Genomic DNA, 15,746 nt, shown 5'->3' with positions numbered 1-15,746 from the left:
CCCCAAGCTTGGATCACCCCAAACCACAGAGTATCACAAAATTAACTCCAAGGACTGCAAAGTCTTAACTACGGGTGATATAGGGAGTGAACCATGAAAATCTCTATAGTTCTCTTTAAGTTCTAAATCAGTAGTTTTTACACATTTTTTTCCTCACGAACCCCTTATACACTTATAAATTATTGAGGATATCAAACAGCTTTTCCTTTTATGAATTATGTCTGGTGATATAAACTACAAGTAAAAGTTGAGAAATCAAAAACTTATTAATTAAAATTTTAAAAACCACATAAATATAAATAACAGATTTTTCTAAACTGTTATCATTTTTTTTTGGAAGATTTTTATCCATTTATTTGTAAGAGTGAGAGAGAGCAAGCAAAAGAGCACAAGGTAGGTAGGGGCAGAGTCAGAGGGAGAGGAAGAAGCAGGCTCAAGGCTGAGCAGGCAGTCCGATGCAAAGCTTGATTCCAGGACCCTGCCATCACAAACCAAGCCAAAGGCAGACACTTAACTGACTGAGCCACCCAGGGACCCCTTAAACCGTTATTATTTTTCAGAATAACAAATTTTTAATGAAAAAGTAATTCTATTTTCCAAAATAAAAAATGGCACTAGTTTACTTTTTCTGCAAACCTCTTTAATGTCTTGCTTGACAGTTGGATTATCTACTTCTCCATTCAAGCTGTTGTGATATGTTGTTTTGGTTGAAGTACATAAAGAAAATCTGTCCTCATACAGACATGCAGTTGGAATGTGCTTTAATAGTCTCTTTAGACAATTATGGTAATTTTCCTTTGATACTACCCCCAAATTCGACACATGGTTATTTCTTAGGAAGTTAGTTATAATGAGGAGTCTGAACTTTTTGATATCCTATCACATTAAAACCTACTAGTGAGTGAAATAAGTCAATCAGAGAGAGTCAATTATCATATGGTTTCACGTACTTGTGGAGCATAAGGAATAACACGGAGGATACTGGGAGAAGGAGAGAAGGGAGTTGGGGGAAATCAGAGGAGGAGATGAACCACGAGAAACTGTGGACTCTGAGAAACAAACTGAGGGTTTTGGAGGGGAGGGGGTTGGGGGGTTGGGTGAGCCTGGTGGTGGGTATTAAGGAGGGCACGTATTGCATGGAGCACTGGGTGTGATGCATAAACAATGGATCTTGGAACACTGAAAAAATAAAATAAAGTTAAAAAAAAAAACCACTACTGGTGATCTTGCCCTTCAAATGGATCTTAAAGTCATGCACAATTTTCTAGTATCACTGGCCATTTGGAAGATATCAATCTTTCAAATGCTGGCACATTTCATTATACAATATCTGAAAAAATCACATTTATTAATATCACCGATCTTATCAGAAGTCTCTAAGTAGAGGGAAGCTGTCAAGTTCAGTGTTGGATATTTGTTGTTCTTTTTTTCTAGTTTTGCTTGAAAGCTCAAATTTTATTGTGGGCAACAAATACCACTGGTTATTTTTTTGAGGTGATGGTCTCATTCCTTTCATTTTCAAGAAATGAAGTATTCAGTACTGTCAAATACTCAGGTCTGAATAACCAACAGTTCATTAGTTCTTCCTAGCAAAAACAGTGTTCTATGAAAGAAAAGAAACAAAACAAAAAGCAGCTAGTTCAGTTTACAATTCCAATAATCACTCAAGGTTTTGTTGTTGAGACTAGCATCATATTTGGTACACAGTAAAAGTATTTCATGTCTACTTCCTATTTGGCCAGGCCGATTATTTAAAACCCTGTACTGAAGGGTTAAATAATAAAATGAGTAATTTGACCACTTCATCAAGGACCTGCGTAAGTGACAATGGCTTATTCTTTGTATGTGTGTGGCAGCAAGAAAATACAATGACTAGCATAAGTTGGTGGCACGGTCCTGGTTTATGCTAATGTATCAGCAATTTTACCCACCACTGCTGCTGAACCATCCATGTAAATGTCAACACAGTGAAAAGATAAATAACATCTTAGTGTTATTGTGAAAACAGTTTCAATTTCACAGACTTCTTGAAATGGGCCCCCAAAGGGTCTGTAGACCGCACTTTGCAAATGGCTGCCGTAGATAATCTAGAGGAAGCAGTTTTGGTCAACTGGTTTCTCAGCCTGCCAGCCTGGGGAAAAAGAACCAAAGCTCAACCAACAGCTGCTATAATGTGACTGATATGGCAACAAGAAGAACTTCCCAATAGAATAAAATGAGGCTGTTGTCAAAACAGTCGGAAGCTTGACAACATCAAGTGTTAGGAAATAACCTCACAAACACACAGGTATGGAAGTGTCTGGGCTTCCTATCTGCACCCCTGGTTAGGGATTTCCACTGAACCCCTAACCTTTAGAAGAGCTAGTTAGATGCATGCATGTACTTTATTCCTTGTATTTTGTTCCTTGTACTTTGTTCTGCGTTCTCTGCTCCTTGGCAAACTAGATAACAGGGTGGGGCAAGGCATAGGAGACAAGGAATCCAGCTCAAAAACTTGTCTCTAACACTCTGCCATATCAGAGATTTGCAAGAGCTAACACGTCACCTGAATCAGCTTACACCTTAAGCATACCTGGCACATTTCCTACACATAAACGCTTATGTGGATCTGGGCCCCAGGCAAGCACTCAGCCAACTCTCCATGTCCAAGGGAGTACTTTCCCTAGGTCACTTGTGATACCTAACATCATTTACAGATGGGCTTTCCTTTCCATCTATCACAGTATCAGGGCAGGATGGGCCCTCACAACAAATCATATCCTGGAAAACATGCCAATAAAAGCCCAAGGAAGGTATCTCCTGATTTTCTCAATTTCTAACAAGCAAGGAGAAATAATTTTAGGTTGACCATTAGTCATAACCCAATGTGAAAAAAAGGTAATCAGGATAGTTAACAGGCACACATTACTTTCAATACACACAAAACCTGTGAACTACCATCCTGAAGTTGCTAGTGGTTGGTTTTGAACTTTAGAGAGGTCCCTTTAAAAATGAAAATCTAGAAACCATATGGCAAGCATTGCACAGACAAGCTGATGGGTGAGAACAAGAAGGAGCAAAAACTGGAAGGAAAACTATAGAGAGAGAAGCTCGGAAGAAGCATTTCACAATGAGTGTGACTTTTGAAGGGAAGCTCTCACATGCCACTGGCTGCATCTGGAGCTCCTCCTGCTTGGAGGAAGCCAACTGAGTGGACAGGTTAGGAAAACAGGGGAAAGATGGTCCTCACTGCTTCCAGTTGTCTTCTATGCAACCTTTCCCATCAGCCAACACTGCAAGCAAATGGGGGAATCCACAAATGCATGCCACATGAGAAATAGGCTATAGAGACTGTATCTTTAGGAGCAAAAATCAGCTAGTGCTTATGTGGACAGACCACATCCTGTCATTCTATCCCTGTTTACAAGAGAAAATGTCCTTCTCCAAGAGACACTGTAGCCAGAGGGAGCTTCCCCAGTAATGACCTCCAAGAGAATCTTTGATAGTTTGCTTGGGCAGTCACGCGTTTTAAGTCTAGTACATAAAGGATTCCCTTGATAAGTCACATCCATCCCACAAAGGAACACAGAAAGGGTAATAGCTAAGCTTGAGGAATAAACAGAAGAGCCAAAAAAAGGTAGAATGTTGGGCTCTAGAGAAAATATCAGGGGTCTGTTGATTCAGGATTGAGTTAGAGAACTCAGTGGGGTAGAAAACCCTCCTCTGAATCTTCTAATTCAAGTGGGTGAATAGCAGTCAGCACAGCTTCACAGTGGGGTCCTCAATTTTCTCTTACATTTGGGGAAACTAAGGCCCAGAGAGGGCCAAACTCCACCCAGATGAGTCATAGATGGAATTCAGTTTCTAGAGATAAGAAAGATTCGCCAGAGCTAACATGCCTAAACAATGCTAGGCAGACCTCTTTTTCTCAACCCCTTGATTTTTTTTTTTTTTTTAAGAGATAGGGAGGAAAGAGAGAGAGTGGTGAGGGGAGAGGGAGAGGAAAAGAGAGAATCATAAGCAGGCTCCACGACCAGTGTGGAGCCCAACGTGAGACTCGATCTCACAACACTGAGATCCTGACCTGGAACCAAAATCAAGAGCTCGAGGCTTAATTGACTGAGCCACCCAAGCACTCTTCAAACTCAAAGTTTTTAAGGGCAGGAGAAATTATTCCTTCCTCCCTCCTATCATTTCTTCAGTCAAATGAACTGACTGACTGGTGATGGGGCAGAAGTTTGGGCGAGACTCTGCAAATGAAGCTTCCAATTGAGCCTAGAGTATTTGAGGTTCTAGCACAGATGACCCATGGTTCTGAATTAAGAGAATGGTCTCTCTAGAAGTTTCTCTTAAGTTCAGCACCAGCCTTCTGGGACCAACACAGCTGAAAGGAGCAAAGAATGTAAAACAGATGCAGATGGAAAGACTGGTGAGCAAGGAACTCAAATCTTAGAGCTGTTACTCACCCAATCTCTTTATATCTTCCTTCCTGTAAAATGGGGAATTGATAAAATGGGGGAGCAAGAATACCTCTAAGGGAGACTATGTTACCAACACAGAATGTAAAAACATGAATCACACCCAGGACAGAAGAAGAAACAGCTACTTACGTTGTGCTGTTGCTTTCCCCAAATCGCTGGTAGGAGCCCTGGGAAGAGAAATTGTTTAGGCCTTCGGATGGGCTCTCCTCTGGGCTCACGTCCGTGGAGCTGTAGTCATGGTAGTCCTCATTCCGAAGTCTCTGCGTGGACATGGTAGCTGAGGGGACAGGGTCACTGCTAAGACCTCCAGCAGCTGGGGCCTTTAGCTCCAAGCCTGCGGTGGGCTCTGGGGCAGAAGCAGCCATTGTCACAGCAGCTCAGTGATAGCTGCACTATGAATTAAGTTCAGTGACAGTGCCTGATACCAAGGGAAATGGGAAAAGTGCAAAGTACACATGGGCGGGCTGAGCTCACACTTGGCTTCTGTCTCCCAACCTTCTCAGTGCCCCACTCATAAATTTCTAAATTTGCCACCACACACCTGGACAGAGCAAAGGTGAGGCATTGCATGGATTGGGTGGGGGAAGATGCAGACAGGTGCTTCCAGGAAGCCTTCCCTGTTTCCTTTGGTTGGGAGTAACTATCCCCTCCTTCCAGCTGATTTCTTTGAACACTGAACAACAGATATATTGTATCCAGGTTCACCTTCCCCAGGAGTCAAGCTCTCAGAGGATGAGAACCTGAATAGTCCTGACTGCATCTTATTTTTCTCCTGCATGCATTAGAAAAAGAACCTTGTTGCATTCAAAAAAAATCCCCTCCAAATGATCCAATTCTGCTCAGATTCCCCACCAGGTTCTGGAGCCACAGATGACTTCCTCTCTCTCTCCACCATGACCTCTGGCCCATCCTGTATTCTTAGGAGGTCACCAGTAACCCTCCTCCCCTGACCCCAGGATTCTTACCTTGCAATAAGCCATAACTGCAAGCAGCTCAAAGTGACTTTGCTAAATATCTAACAGGGCATCATTTACTTGCATTCTGGAAGGACTCGAAGAAGTCAACTAGCTCTGGGGCAGTTAAACTCATAAGAGGGCTCGGTGTGTGTGTGGGGGTATCTATAACGTATCTTAATAGGAGGAGTTGAAAGCCGTTATCCAAGCAAAGCTAATATGTCAGTATCTATGTATGTATGTCAGAAGGCCTGGGTTCTGAGGCTGACTGCATCACCAGTTCTCTTAGTAGCATGGAACAATTCTCTTTATTTACCCCAAATGTGCAGCAAGGGGGTACAGGGCAATGAACTGAAAGACCCCTCAGCATCTCTCTAGTGCTAATATTCCAGGAATCAACCAATGTAATCATCTATGCAAACAACAGCCAATTTCTAGTCTTTTCTAACACACCAAAGTGTCTGAGGAATATAGCCTTCCAGGTGAATCCTGCATATTACTGAGGGAGAAGGGACAGGACACAGGGACTGACAAATTTCCCCACCCCTCCCCAACAACCAAGAAACAACTCCATCGCTTACTTGGCCCAGATGCTCAGTTTATTCCAAATACTGTAAAGAAGCTTATTTATGTTGTATATAAAAACTAAAGTTGCCCCCAGCAGAATATTGCTAAGAAACTGCTCAAATAGAAGCTAAAATCTGTAGATCCAAAGTATGAGAAACAATTGCAGGATGTGGCAGATGTGGCTTGGCAACTGTATGGATGTTAAAAAGAAGAAAATAACGCACTTATGAGTTTTAGCTGATGATAAGCTCGACAGAAGTCAATAATTTAATAACAGATGCCAAGTCAGCTAAGTCTAGGTTGCACAAGGATGAGAAGGGAAGGTAAATGACAGCACCATTGTTTTGCTGTGCATTATATTCTGTTCCAGGCAGCATACTATTAAGGGAATAATAAACTGTGGCATAGCCAGGGCTCAGCACCAGCCTGAGGAGGGATGACGAGAAGCATCCAACCTGGAGAGCTGGCAACTTGGCAGGTATAAAAAATGCTTTTAAAAGCTTTCCTATGGGCCGCCTCGATGGCTGAGTGGGTTAAGCCTCTGCCTTGAGCTCAGGTCATGATCTCAGGGTCCTGGGATCAAGCCCTGCAGCGGGCTCTCTGCTTAGTGGGGAGCCTACTTCCCTCTCTCTCTCTCTGCGTGCTTCTCTGCCTACTTGTGATCTCTCTCTGTCAAATAATAAATAAAATCTTTAAAAAATAAAATAAAATAAAAGCTGTCCTATGCACTGTTGGTGTGAATGCAAGTTAGTGCAGCCACTTTGGAAAACAGTGTGGAGATTCCTTAATAAATTAAAAATAGAGCTTCCCTATGACCGCGCAATTGCACTACTGGGTATTTACCCCAAAGATACAGATATAGTGAAAAGAAAGGCCATCTGTACCTCAATGTTCATAGCAGCAATGGCCACAGTCGCCAAACTGCGGAAAGAATCAAGATGCCCCTCAACAGACAAATGGGTAAAGAAGACAAGGATTCATATATACTATGGAGTATTATGCCTCCATCAGAAAGCATGAATACCCAACTTTTGTATCAACATGGATGGGACTGGAAGAGATTATGCTGAGTGAAATAAATCAAGCAGAGAAAGTCAATTATCACATGGTTTCACTTACTTGTGGAGCATAAGGAATAACACGGAGGACATGGGGAGATGGAGAGGATAGTTGGGGGAAACTGGAGGGGGAGACGAACCATGAGATACTGTGGACTCTGAAAAACAAACTGAGGGTTTTGGAGGGGAGGGGGTGGGGGGGTTGGGTGAGCCTGGTGGTGGGTATTAAGGAGGGCACATATTTCATGGAGCACTGGGTGTGGTGCATAAACAATGAATTCTGAAACACTGAAAAGAAATTTAAAAAAAAAAAAAAAGCTGTCCTATGGATAAGACTTGTCCTGTGAGATGGCAAAGATGAGTCAGAAATAGGATCAGTAGGTGGAAAGCAGAGGGAGGCAGGTCTTTGGCTAGACATAAGGAAAAATCTTTATCAAAAGGAGTTACCTAATGGAACAGACGGCTCTGGGAGACAACGTGTTCCCCATCCCTAGGAAACCGCAAGCAGAAGGCCTTTCTCAGAGCTGTGAAGTAGGGATCTAAGCACGATAGAGGGTGGGTGTAGTCCCTCCTGGAGTTCCTTCTGGGGCTCTTTCTGCAACCAAGGGTGCCTTCCCTTGCTCTCTAGCTGTCCCCACTGAGTGTTGGCCTCCAAGGCCACGCTACCTTGCCCTGGGCTCCCTTTGATGAAACCTGGTTTCCAAATCTCTTGTGCAATTGTGATTCCTGCCCTGTGGGAGATTTTAATAGCACCTGCTAACTGTTAACATGAGGGGCATGATATGTGAAAATTCAGGACAAGCTTGTCCTTCAGGTTCTTAAGGACAAAGAAAAAAAGTTTATATATTATGTGTGGTCCATCAACACAAAGTTAAAATTTTCCTAATGAATTTAGACCTATAAGGGTGAACCACTACAAAGTAAGAAACTTTTTGTTCAGTGGAAAAATATTTTTTTCTTCAAGTATACATTCAACCATAATTGTACTGAAATATCAGCTATTTGTATAAACTTAACATTTTAAAAAATTTCTTACATAACCCATTTTTTGTTATCAATATTCTCATTATTTTAAGGGTTTTCCCACTTATTTCATATCTACTCTTCCTTGAATCTGTACAGTACACACACTAATAATGTTTAGTTGCAACATAATGGTCCATCATTATGTTGATATAATAATTTGCTTCACTAGTTCCTAATCGTTGGATTTGAGGTTTATGCTTTCTTTTTTAAAATCTATTATAGCACAGCTAATAAGAATTCATACAATTTTTAATTTTTGAGACATATCTTTGGCATAGAACTAGGTTAATAAGTTCATTTTTATGGTTCTTAACATACAAATGGCTGAACTAACCTATAGTGTCACTAACAATATATGGACATGACTGTCTCTTCATAACTCTGCCAATGTTGGTTTTTCTCATTTTAATTTTTGTTCTTTTAAACAGACGGTGGCTCCTTGTACTTGTTTAATTTTACATTTCTTTAATTTTCAGCAAAATAAAAACTGAGCATCTTTCATCCACCTATCAGCCTCATATTTACTCACTTTTGAAAATACATAAAACATTCTCAACAAATTACCATCTAAGAGCTTACTGATTGGTTTCCATTCCAACAAAGGAAAGAGAATCCATATCTATCTATCTATCTATCTATCTATCATCTATCTTTGGGGGCATATGGGAAGGTCAGGGGAGGACAAAGGAATAGAGGGAGGGAGAGGCAGTACTGAAGTATTACTTAGCTTCATCACCAAAAACTAAACAATACTTTAAAGGGTGACTTGTAAACACATAAAAAGTTATCTACTAAAGCTAGGAGAATTAGTAAATTCGGCAGAGTTGTAAGATACAAAGTCAAAATACAAAAACCAGTTGTGTTTCTATGAATTTCCAATGAACAATCTGAAAATTAAATTGAGAAACTGTCTCTTTACAATACCATCAAAAAAGAATAAAATTCTTAGGAATAAATTTAAGCCAAGAATGTGGAAGGCTTGTACATGAAAACTACAATATATTGTTGAAAGAAATTAAGAGCCTAAAAAGTTGAAAAAACACCCCAATGTTCAAGGATTAGAAGACTGAATGTTGTTAAGATGGCAACATTCTCCAAACTGACCTATAGTTTCAGCTGAATGCCTAACAAAATCCCAGTTGCCTTTTCAGAAACTGGCAAGAAACTGTCAGATTCTAAAATTCGCGTGGAAATTCAAGAGGCTCAGATTAGCCAAAATAATTTTAAAAAAGAAGAACAAAGTTGGAGGACTTCCCAATTTCAAAACTTAGCACAAAGCTACAGTAATCAAGATAATAAGGTACTGGCATAAAGATAGATATATAGATAAATGGAATAGAATTGAGAGTCCAAAAATAAACACTCACATCTCTGGTCAACTGATTTTTGACAAGAGTGCCAAGATAATTCAATGGGAAAAGAACCATCTTTTCAACAAATCATGCTGGGACTACTGGATATTCACATTCAAAGAATGAAGTTAGAACTCTATCTCAAACCATAGGCAAAAATTAACTCATAACAGATCAAAGACCTAAACACAGGAGTTAAACCATAGAAGTCTTAGAAGAAAACATAAGCATAAATCTTCATGACCTCAGATTAGATAATTAGATATGACAACAAAAGCACAAGCCAAAAAAAAAAACCAGGGGGGAACCCAGGTAAATTAGACATTATTGAAATTAAAAATGTTTGTGTCTCAAACAACACCAAGGAAGTGAAAAGAAACACAAATAATGGGAGAAAATTTCTGCAAATCATATTTCTGATAAGAGACTTATATCTAGAAAATACAAAGGACTATTATAACTCAATAATAAAAAGTCAATCCAATTAAAAAATAGGCAAAGCACCTGGAGAGTCATATTGCCAAAGATGTGAAAATGGCCAATAACCACATGAAAAGATATTCAATATCACTGGCCATCAGGAAAATGTGAACCAAAGACCACTTCATACCCACCAAGATGGCTAAAATCAAAGATAGATAATAAAAAATTTTGGTGAAGCTGTGGAGAAATGAGAGCCCTCTAAGACAGTTGGTGGGAATGTAAAATGGTACAGCCACTTTGGACAACAGTCTTGCAATTACTCAAAACACAGTTACCATATGACCCAGCAATTCTACTCCTAGGTATGTCCTAAAATGAAAATGTATGTCCTCACAAAAACCTGGTACACAAATGTTCACAGCAGCATTATCCCTAAGCGCCAAAATGTGGAAATAAACCTGATGAATGGATAAATGAAACGTGGTATATTGATATAATATTATTTATCAATAAAAAATGGGCAGAAGATATGAACAGACACTTCTCCAATGAAGACATACAAATGGCTGTCAGACACATGAAAAAATGTTCATCATCACTAGCCCTCAGGGAGATTCAAATTAAAACCACATTGAGGTATACCTTACACCAGTTAGAATGGCCAAAATTAGCAAGACAGGAAACAACATGTGTTGGAGGGGATGTGGAGAAAGGGGAACCCTCTTACACTGTTGGTGGGACTGCAAGTTGGTGCAGCCTCTTTGGAGAACAGTGTGGAGATTCCTCAAGAAATTAAAAATAGAACTTCCCTATGACCCTGCCATTGCACTACTGGATATTTACCCCAAAGATACAGATGTAGTGAAAAGAAGGGCCATCTGTACCCCAGTGTTTATAGCAGCAATGGCCACGGTCGCCAAACTGTGTAAAGAACCAAGATGCCCTTCAACGGACGAATGGATAAGGAAGATGTGGTCCATATACACTATGGAGTATTATGCCTCCATCAGAAAGGATGAATACCCAACTTTTATAGCAACATGGACGGGACTGGAAAAGATTATGCTGAGTGAAATAAGTCAAGCAGAGAAAGTCAATTATCATATGGTTTCAGTTATTTGTGGAGCATAACAAATAGCATGGAGGACATGGGGAGTTAGAGAGGAAAAGGGAGTTGGGGGAAATTGGAAGGGGAGGTGAACCATGAGAGACTCTGGACTCTGAAAAACAATCTGAGGGGTTTGAAGGGGCAGGGGGTGGGAGGTCGGGGTACCAGGTGGTGGGTATTATAGAGGGCACGGATTGCATGGAGCACTGGGTGTGGTGCAAAAATAATGAATACTGTTATGCTGAAAATAAATAAAAAATAAATTAAAAAAAATTAAATACTGATACATGTGACTACATGGGTGAACCTGGAAAACATTATTTTAATTGAAAAAAGTCAGTCATAGAGCACCATATACGATATACTTTTGTTCATATGAAAGTCTAGAGCAGAAAACAGAGTAGTAGTTGCCTAAGGCTTGGGGTATGGAGTTAAGAGGAATTAGCAGGGGACACCTAAGGAACAGTTTCTTTTGGGGAGGTGGGAAGGCTCCAGAATTGATTGTGGTGACAGCTGCACAATTCTGTGAATATACTAAAAGCCTCTGAATTGTACACTTTAAATGGTTGAACTGTATGCCATGCCATGTGAATTATATGTCAATAAAATGGCTTTAAAAAAACCAAACAGATTTCTCGGCCCAATCTGATTCAACCTGAGCATTTTTATTTTTAACCATCTTCCTAAATGATCTTGATTACAGGTGGATTTATACTAGGCACTAGAAAAATATATATGATCTTATGATAGGCACACCCCAGGCCTCATTTCCTAACAGAGTTCACGGATTGGTGATATTTGCAGACTACAAGTGCTACCCATTTTTCTGAAACAATTACACTGGGTTAGACTTTGGAACCCTAAGAATCAGCAAATTCTTTAGATGCATTTTTCTCTTCTATACTGCTGGAATTTCAAAATCATAAACAAGGAAACAGACTGTGTTGCTATGTGGGGTCTACACGGAGGAAAATGAAAATTTCTAACTTCCATGTGATTTGTTTTTAAAGGGAATCAGATGAAACTCCATTTCACCTACCACAGAAGTACATTTCATAATTTGATTCCTGCCTAAAAGATTCTGGTGAGAGGGCAGCCGCAAAGCAGCTGCTGACTTCAGCAGGCTCTGCCCAGGAGGGGCTGATGAGACAAACACACTCACTTTTTACACACAAACATAAAAACCACTAAATGTCAGGACTAGGCATGACTTACAGAAGACCTAACGCCCCAGCTTCTCATTCAAAGGTGAGAAAAGCAAGGCCCCAGCCAGTTAAAGACATGGGATTAGAATACAACATACCACATTCAGTCCATTTTTCTATCACACCATAAATTATCTATCCTCCTTGCAATCTCCTTTGGAACAAAACAGGGGCAAGATTAGGCATGCAGGGGGAATTCTGCATAATAAAAAGTACATGAGTTCAGAGCTAGATGCAATTATCACTATACAGAATTTTAAGAGCAGGAAGTCAGAAAGTTCACTGTGCAAACTTGCAGTTCTGCAGTTCTCCTTTTCATCACTCTGGAGAGCAGAGCCAGCTCGTCTTGGAAATGGTGATCTATGTGCCATGAGCATCGCAGTAACACAGACAGATTCCTGACTTCACGGAATAGGGAAGCACAAAGGAATATTTCCTACTAGAGAATATTTCCTACTATTGAGAGCTGGTCCTGGGTGTCGAGGCTTCTAAGAGAAATGTTTGGGAGATCAAAGAAAAGATGGGACCAAATGCAACATCATGTGGTTCCTATTCTGGCACATTAAGAATGTCTCATCCATGAGACCCCACACCTATAAAACAGAGCTAGCTTTGTTTGCTTAGATCCAGTAAGGCCTTGCTTAAGGAGAGAGGCTCAGGATTTCTGCAAGGCTTGGGTTGAGGTAAAAGGACTCAGCGTGAGTTTCCTCTGTGGGCAAAGAGAAAAGCTAGCCTAGGTGTTGGTGGTCAGTCAGTCACACACTTCTGGAAGGGGTTATCAGAGCTAGGCCAGCCAAAGCAGAAACCAAAGTCCATTCACTCAGCCTAGTTCTAGAACCCTGCTTTCAGGTTAGGGTGGAAAGAAGAAATGTATCATTCATAGCATAAGGACTCTTCAGCATCTGACCTTGGAAGAGATAGCAAGCATTTAAAGAATTCAGACACTCCCTGGGGGAAGAGAAATTTAAAAAATAAAATTAAATTAAAAAACAAGAGTACTTAACGCAAGAGAAAGTAATTGTCTGAGGCAAGGGGAAAAGTAAGGCAGTCATAGAAGTGGACACCCACTCTACTTCACATTCTTCATGCTAAAAAGTCCCTCCCAGGCGGCGCCTGGGTGGCTCAGTGGGTTGAAGCCTCTGCCTTCAGCTCAGGTCATGTTCTCAGGGTCCTGGGATGGAGCCCCACATCGGACTCTCTGCTCGGCAGGGAGCCTGCTTCCCTTCCTCTCTTTCTGCCTACTTGTGATGTCTGTCTGTTAAATATATAAATTAAAAAAAGAAACCCTCCCAGAGTTTCACAGTACCCCTGAGTTAGAAGAAAACCTCAAATTTTACCTAGTCCAAAGCTCTACCCAACACAATAACATAATCTATAGCATTCCCAAAAGTAATTGCCCAGTGACAATTATCTTCAGTGACAGGGACCTCCATGCTCTGTGCTGAAACATGAAAGAGCTCTTATTCTTTGAAAGTTCTTAAGTTCACCCAAAGCCACTTCCCTTTTGGCACTTGCATGCATTGGTCTTCATTGTAGTCTCTGGAATATTGCAGAAGAAATGGAATCTGCCTTTAAAATAGACAAAGCCAGCTCTGAGCACTCCAGCTGCAGAGAGATGAGGCTGAATGAAAAGCTATATGGTTTAAAGGGAAAATAAGGACTCAATAGCAGGCCATTATAAATGACACACTCAGAAAGCAAAGGAAGAGAGGCTTAATAGCGGCATCACAGCAGCCTCTTCTTCACACAGCCTCTACCCCACCGTCTCAAACTCCGAGGAAAAGACCATTGCTTTGTGTCCTCTTTACTTCCTCCACATCTTTAAAGAAAACATACTCTCAACGTACAAGTTAATTACTGTGGACAAGGCTCTCGACAAGAGTCAAAGAAGGCCTTGATCATGTTTAAAGTGATTAAAGACAGTCGAAATCATTCTCAGCTGCCAACATTTAGATTGGACTTAATACAGAGATAAAGAAAGAGGGGGATCTCATGGTAACCTAGAAATGAGTGGAGTAGGGAGACTGCTTCCTGGACAACTGGATTAACCCTTGTCACAAGGCGACAGTAATGTACCCAGGGGAAAACCCGCTCGGATTAGAAGACAAACAGAGCTAAAGGTACAGAATGTCAGAGCAGAAGAGGTCCTTAGGGATTCAACTCCATCACTGTATTCCAGGATGGGAGTCACCCAAGGTTGCAAAGCAAGTGTCAGAGTTAGAACAGTATCTCCCAATTCCCCAGTCTTGGTTCTTTCCATCACACCACGACACTATCTCATTTCAGCAAACCTCCAATGGTTGCATCCAAATAGCCAACATTCTCCAAAGGAGACAAGCAAGCTACAGAAAAACTAAAGCCGGGGCTTTACATTCTTCAGGTTAACCCCAGGGCTCTCCACAACCCCTGCTGGGAGCCACCTACCCACCCAGGAGCTTACTCCAATTCCTATTTCGTATTTCGGCACCATTTACACAAAATAGCAGGACGTTGGAAGCAAAACCTACAGAATGATGAGGCTGCAGAAAAAATCGTGAACACTGAAACAGGGAACCACACCCAGAACCAAGCCAATCCGGGGATGGAGAATGCAGAGCTAAAAAAAAAGGGAGCGCCAGAAGAGGAGAGGACGGGAGAGGGTGCCGTTCACACGTCAAGCTGTCTGCAGGAGGCGGTGTGCTGAAAAGCAAGCCGCAGCTGGAACCTGGGGAGACTTGGATTCTAGTCGCAGGGCTGCCACTCACTCACTGTGTGACCTTAGGCAAGCCCCGAGCCTCGATTTCCCCAACTGTCCTAGAAGGGGGCTGCACCGGCGGGGGGGAGGGGGTCCCAGGTCTGGAGCTCTATGACCCGAAGACCCACCATCGCAAGTCCCCCAAGCAGGGTTCTCACAGAGGGCGCGTGACCTGCCCGAGGCGACGGGGCCCCTTTGGGAAGCGTGGAAGAAGCCCTGGCTCGTCGTCTGGCTGACCCTTCCCAGCTCGCTACCTCAGTTTCCCCACCTGTCAAACGGCAAGGGGAGGTCAAGGGAGACAGTGCCGCCAGACAGTGCTCGCCTCATCCCGGGAGGGGTGCCCGCATCTTATCATGGCTGAGGGTGGGAAGCCGGGGAGACTCGGACCCGCACCCCAAGTCGGTCAGTGCCTGACCCCGAGCATCCGCTGCGCCCCCGAGGAAGGCGACGTGGGTCCCGCCTGAGACAGTGACTCGCCGGCAGCCCCGGCCGGTCAGCGAGAAGACTCACCGCTCGAGCTCCGGCTCCGGCTCCCGCTTCGGTGCAGCCCACCTGTCCTGGCCTCAGCGCGGAGCCCCTGCCATCCCCCTTAGCTGCCGGGGCTCGCGGCTTCCGGGCCGCGTCACGTGACGCCGGAGCCCCAGCCGGAGCCCCGGGTCACGTGTCCCCGCTGGCTGTAGCTCCCCTTCTGTCACGAAGCTCCGGAACCCGGCGCCGCAGCACCACCTGGCGACCAGTTGTTGTCATTGCAGGCAGGGCGGTGCTCGGGGGGCCTGGGGCCTGGGACAACGGGGCGGGGCGGGGCGCTGAGCTCGGAGCGAGGCCGGCGAGTCCCTTGAGCTCTGTCCCCTGAGCCCTGG

At 42.7% G+C, this 15,746-nt stretch overlaps 1 protein-coding gene across 2 annotated transcripts in view; it reads right to left on the bottom strand.

Moving 5' to 3' along the window:
* The window catches only part of SLC36A1 (solute carrier family 36 member 1), a 46,143-nt gene extending 30,612 nt beyond the window's left edge, over positions 1 to 15,531 (bottom strand). Inside the window, exons 1-2 of one of the 2 annotated variants that reach the window (XM_004737784.3) lie at positions 15,397 to 15,531; positions 4,590 to 4,737 (exon numbers count right to left, since the gene is read on the bottom strand). In XM_004737784.3, coding sequence (XP_004737841.3) covers positions 4,590 to 4,732 — 143 coding nt within the window. In that variant the 5' untranslated portion in view covers positions 4,733 to 4,737; positions 15,397 to 15,531. The remainder of the gene's footprint in view (positions 1 to 4,589; positions 4,738 to 15,396) is intronic. The other variant, XM_013049336.2, reaches the window with a different exon arrangement.
* Between the last annotated feature and the right edge of the window lie 215 nt (positions 15,532 to 15,746).

This window comes from Mustela putorius, unplaced genomic scaffold, assembly GCF_011764305.1.
Source record: "Mustela putorius furo isolate JIRA1106 unplaced genomic scaffold, ASM1176430v1.1 tig00000407_pilon_pilon_pilon, whole genome shotgun sequence".
In the NCBI taxonomy this organism is placed as follows: domain Eukaryota; kingdom Metazoa; phylum Chordata; class Mammalia; order Carnivora; family Mustelidae; genus Mustela; species Mustela putorius.
Note: the sequence above shows the minus strand (reverse complement) of the source record. Positions and strands in the feature narration are given on the sequence as shown.